The sequence below is a fragment of the Triplophysa dalaica genome, chromosome 20 (genome assembly GCF_015846415.1).
Source record: "Triplophysa dalaica isolate WHDGS20190420 chromosome 20, ASM1584641v1, whole genome shotgun sequence".
NCBI classification, from domain to species: domain Eukaryota; kingdom Metazoa; phylum Chordata; class Actinopteri; order Cypriniformes; family Nemacheilidae; genus Triplophysa; species Triplophysa dalaica.
This window is the reverse complement of record NC_079561.1, coordinates 14,000,844-14,006,419: the sequence shown is the minus strand read 5'-3', so window position 1 is coordinate 14,006,419 and position 5,576 is coordinate 14,000,844. Positions and strand designations below refer to the sequence as shown.

Below are 5,576 nucleotides of genomic sequence, written 5' to 3'. Positions count from 1 at the left end.
CTGCCCGTCCCTGGACGTCCAAATGTGTCCTCTTCCGGACGTTTATTATTAGATGTGTAGCTGCTTAATGTAATAGCATTACATTATACATACAGCGTATATATAAGAATGCGTTTAATATAATCAAACTCGTGTTGTGTAACATCGTGCAAGGCAAGCAATTATGTCTTAAGGTTTACGTGTCTTAAATTGACATAAGTTCTAAAGAGGTCCAAAATCGGTCCGGTCTGACCTGAACGTCTATAAAACGTTTCAATCACGTGCACATCACAAACAATAACACTTTATTTGTGGACTTAGGCAAAAATTTGTGTTTTAATTTAGCACAGCATTTTATTGTAAATATAACATTTACAGCATTTTCTCAATTTAACAAAGTAACAAAATTTGCGTGTGTAAAATTGTATTACAACATACAGGCATGTTTAGAGGCTAATAAACTAATTGGTCATTTTTTGTATCCTCCACCCCCAGCTCTTCCTGGAGCATGTTTCAGGTGTTCTGCCATTGCTGCATCTATGTCGGAGTCTGTAGCATTTGGGCTCCACCTCTTCACAGCATCTGAGGGGAGACAATCTGAATTTTTAGGGGTAAAATAAAATGAAAAAAAATACTCTCAAAGGAAAAAGTAAAAAAAAAAGGGGGACTACATGACATGAACACGTCTCTGTGGTAATAAATTTAAAATACAATGGAACAAGATTTTGAATTCTTTGAATCCATCATGAATGAAGCATTATAAAAATAATTTGCATATTACAGCAAATAGATTTAACAGCTTTGTCCTCTCACTCTTCAAAACCAACGAGGTGACCCTTAACTAGGTGTGTGACCGAGTGAAAGTGAACAGGACATTTATGATAAAGGTGGTCTACTAAATAATTTTCCCTAATTAGAAAAGGGTGCCAATAAAAATAAAAAAAAATAAAACACAAGGAACAACATACTTATTTAAATGTCACAAGACCAAAATTACCTTGAATTACGCAGTATAAATGTGTAGCTTTAAAAGGCCTCTTTTCAAGTTGGCCACCACCCCTCATATTGAATTTCGCCATTAACGCATTTGACATGATTCTGTAAAATAAATTAATCAGGATTACTTCACTTAAAAAAAAAAAGTTCCATATTAAATAATATTTTTTTTTTCACAAACACTTATCTATCATATAAATGCAAAACTATGTCCTTATCTATATCAACAGTTTTTGTGACAAGTAATGATTGTTATTCCAGGCTTACATTGAAATCATACACTGAACGATACAATGTGTGACAGATTAAATCATCAATTCAAGTAATATCAAAGGCTGGGTTCCTTATGGTGACTATCATATAATTTCCTAAAACTTTATGCATCAATAGACATAACTAATGCAAGTTTATTTCACACCTGTTCATGACTTTGTTCACACAGTCTTTGACAGACGATCCACCCACTCTGGACAGTTGCTGAACCTAAATGTGACATCACAATAAAAATTAAGTAATCAAAATAATGGGAACATTTCTCCGTAGAGAAAGAGACACACTTATTAGCCCATTTCAAACTTACGCAAATCCCCTTCTTCTCATCATCTTTGATGTATTCTTCGAAGGCTGTTAGGTCACTTTCTGAATCCAGCATCTTAATGGAAGATGTAGACTTGCGGGGTCCAGAATGCCAGCAATATGCTGCAGTTCTTCCTTCAAACTTAAAAGCATAGAAAACACCTTCCTTTGGAATCCTGAAAGAAAACTCATTGCACATTAATATGAACACACACCTGGACTCATGTCTAATTAAAACATTTCGTAACTGAATTGTTATCCTTTGTGTTCATGCAGGGCTTAGTGTTTTTTTTTTTTTTTAAGTATTTCCAAGTATAATTTGCCAGTTGATTCCTGGTGAAAAAAAATCTAGAGCAAGCCTAAAATGACAGCGGGCAAAAACATTGGTATCAATATTTTCCATTTGACAACAGTTAGTTTTACTTCAATGGTTGACAACTAGCTCTGAATGTTTACAAACTTTGCTTTAATGAATTTTACTTTTAACAGCTACATATAATATTTCTTACTTGCAGTTGACATGGGGTAAGCACTCCTTGACGGTCTGGTGCCACCTATTTTAAAATGTAAAAAAAGTGTAAAGTGTAAATTCAATTTTGGACAGGACAAACCAATGACTGGAGTGCTCCATTAGTATACATACACTCATTTCTATGCTCTGTCCCGAGTGCAGCTGTTAAGAGGCAAAAAAAGATTAGAAAATGCTGTTATTTATGTTTTAGGACCTTCATGCAGATTATGGATGGTGTATTAAAGACACAGAGTTTTAACAAGACTGGCTGCCAGTTCTCACATACATTGGGGTGTCCTGGGATGGGACTGGGATGAATTTGGGACTGAAGACAATACTATAAACAAAAGTGTGAAAAATAAAACAAATCAAAGTCATTTAATGACTGAATGCCTTAATAAATGAACTCTGCCATAACTGTACGATTACAAATAAATCCTTTTTATGTGAATGACATTAAACAAGAAAAAGCAATGCCTCTTTCGGTTCTACCAGATGGCCTGGAGAAGGATTCCTTAATTCTCCGTCTGACAGAAGAGTGTTCGTTATGTGTACCTGCAAGACAAATTGCACCATTTTGTAATTTCACGAAGTACAATAACCGTAAAACATGTTTTAAAACTTGCACAATTTTTCTTTTAATTACAAAATGATAAAAAATATGATTATCTTATATTGTGTTTACATACTTAAACAGATCAAACCTGAGCAACTAACTGCCTAAATATATAGAACACAAACTGCTTTCCAGTCAAGTGTCGCAGATCTACAAGCAAAATATAACATCTGCAAAGCCTGTATGTCGTGATCTCAGTCTTGTCATTGGTTTTTGTAGATAAGTCAATGAAGTTACAGACCAGTGAGGGTGAAGCAAAACTTGCAGGTTTGCTTTGACTGTACATTGTGGAGTGCTTTTGAAGATGCAGCAGTTAACCTTGATGAACTGACTGACTCTGTGACATCATACATCCGTTTCTGTGAGGATGTGTGTGCCAATGACAACAAGTCATAGTTCACCAAGAATCCAAGAGATCTTTCTGGGTAACAGGACACAACTGTTATAGCTGTGTACAGCCACGTCTTGCATTTGGCAAATCAGCATTGGTTCTTCCTAGTGATGTATACTTTCTGCTCTGTTTTACGGCAATGACTGTGCCTCCAGCAGCCCAACTTTCAAAATCCTGAAGTTTGATATTGTCACAAACATTATTGGCCTTAACAAAGAACTGAACATGCTCAAGATTGTGGAGATGATAGTGTATTTCTTGCACAATGGCCTGTCAAACTCTTCCCAAAAATATAATTTCTTTAAGCATTTGACCTATTGTTAACTACAACTACATTTTAAAAGTGTCACTTGAATATTTAAAATGAGTACATATTATTCACATTTTTCTAGACGTTGGAGCTGGTATTTCAGGGCAACATGAACATGAACATTTTTCTGTAATTGACAGAACTGCAATTGTCTTGCCCTGCAACAGGGGGAAAATGAACTTTGTAGTAGTACACATTCAGATCGAAAATATTTAATACATTAGTACTTACCCCTCAATACATGATGACGTGTCTGTGAAGACTCAGGAGTTTTGTGTTGCTGACGATGACCTCCAAAGGTGTTGTGTTGTGCATCCACTATTGAAAAACAATAAAACACGTTGTGTAAATAAAATACCTTTTCATCTATGGAAGTGCTTTACAATCACTTCCGTAAAATGTTATATATTATGGCACTGTATATAAAAAGGAGCATACTTCTTGGGGTAGCTGTCATAGTTTCAGGAGATGTGAGCCTTTGCCTCCGTCTCATTTGGTGATCCTGTGGGCTCTTAGTAGTTTGTTCTTCATGCAATTATATATGATCTGTTAGTTTTGGAGCATTTGAAAATCTAATTCTACTATACAACACTATAACAATAATATGTATTTGTAAACAATCAGAAGTGAATTTTTATAAACACAACCACTTACGCCTCAATACATGATGACGTGTCTGTGAAGACTCAGGAGTTTTGTGTTGCTGACGATGCCCTCCAAAGGTGTTGTGTTGTGCATCCACTATTGAAAAACAATAAAACAAGTTGTGTAAATAAAATACCTTTTCATCTATGGAAGTGCTTTACAATCACTTCCGTAAAATGTTATATATTATGGCACTGTATATAAAAAGGAGCATACTTCTTGGGGTAGCTGTCATAGTTTCAGGAGATGTGAGCATTTGCCTCCGTCTCATTTGGTGATCCTGTGGGCTCTTAGTAGTTTGTTCTTCATGCAATTATATATGATCTGTTAGTTTTGGAGCATTTGAAAATCTAATACTACTATACAACACTATAACAATAATATGTATTTGTAAACAATCAGAAGTGAATTTTTATAAACACTACCACTTACGCCTCAATACATGATGACGTGTCTGTGAAGACTCAGGAGTTTTGTGTTGCTGACGATGCCCTCCAAAGGTGTTGTGTTGTGCATCCACTGTTGAAAAAAAGATGTGATATACATAAAAAACTTTATCTATGGAATTTTGAAGATGAATATAAAGAGCCATGCAATAGGGCTGCAGAACGACTCTAAAAATGAATCAGGATTACTATTACTGGTGAAACAATTACATTATCACTGAAAGCATAAATTGTCCATTTGCTTGCATTTCGCCAGTGTGCTTGAGCACGGAATACAGTGGCGAATCAGAGAATTCAGATGTTGACGTGTCCTTGTGCCATTTGTTTTGTGTATTTTACTGATAACATAACTCCCATACTTATTTAGTTACTTACATGAATTATGTAGTTTTGGTTGTTTAAAGAAAGAATATGGCATGCAGCTGCTTCACAGATATTTATAAAACATTTGAAAGCTTTCACGTAAAATCTATGCATCACCAATAAATAGAGACAAAGATAATGAACATTATTTTGCTCCCAAAACTTGCATCCATGCGTGAAGTTTTTAAAATAATTTCAATGTAATGTGACACTATTTCCATAAACCATTAATGATTAAGTGTCATGGAACTCGAGGTGGTGGAACCCAATTGCAAGGCAGAGTGATAGGCAGGACGAGACAAGATGGTACGGGGTTAAACAGATTTAATAAACAATGACAAGACTATAAAACACAAAACAAAACCCACGCGGCTTTTTGACGGCGGCTGGGCAGCCGGACTTGACGGCGGCTGGGCAGCCGGACTTGACGGCGGCTGGGCAGCCGGACTTGACGGCGGCTGGGCAGCCGGACTTGACGGCGGCTGGGCAGCCGGACTTGACGGCGGCTGGGCAGCCGGACTTGACGGCGGCTGGGCAGCCGGACTTGACGGCGGCTGGGCAGCCGGACTTGACGGCGGCTGGGCAGCCGGACTTGACGGCGGCTGGGCAGCCGGACTTGACGGCGGCTGGGCAGCCGGACTTGACGGCGGCTGGGCAGCCGGACTTGACGGCGGCTGGGCAGCCGGACTTGACGGCGGCTGGGCAGCCGGACTTGACGGCGGCTGGGCAGCCGGACTTGACGG

At 37.8% G+C, this 5,576-nt stretch overlaps 1 protein-coding gene across 1 annotated transcript; it reads right to left on the bottom strand.

Annotated features, from left to right (window-relative positions):
- Positions 1–313: 313 nt before the first annotated feature.
- On the bottom strand, positions 314–5,375 carry LOC130408860 (uncharacterized). The gene is made up of 14 exons (XM_056732323.1): positions 5,202–5,375; positions 4,457–4,543; positions 4,241–4,327; positions 4,034–4,120; positions 3,818–3,904; positions 3,611–3,697; positions 2,540–2,617; positions 2,349–2,399; positions 2,195–2,224; positions 2,061–2,105; positions 1,556–1,727; positions 1,394–1,458; positions 977–1,077; positions 314–561 (listed from the first exon to the last, which is right to left on the bottom strand). Exons 3-11 carry the CDS (start codon positions 4,293–4,295, stop codon positions 1,603–1,605), a joined length of 645 nt encoding a protein of 214 aa, XP_056588301.1. The 5' UTR covers positions 4,296–4,327; positions 4,457–4,543; positions 5,202–5,375; the 3' UTR covers positions 314–561; positions 977–1,077; positions 1,394–1,458; positions 1,556–1,602.
- Positions 5,376–5,576: the final 201 nt, after the last annotated feature.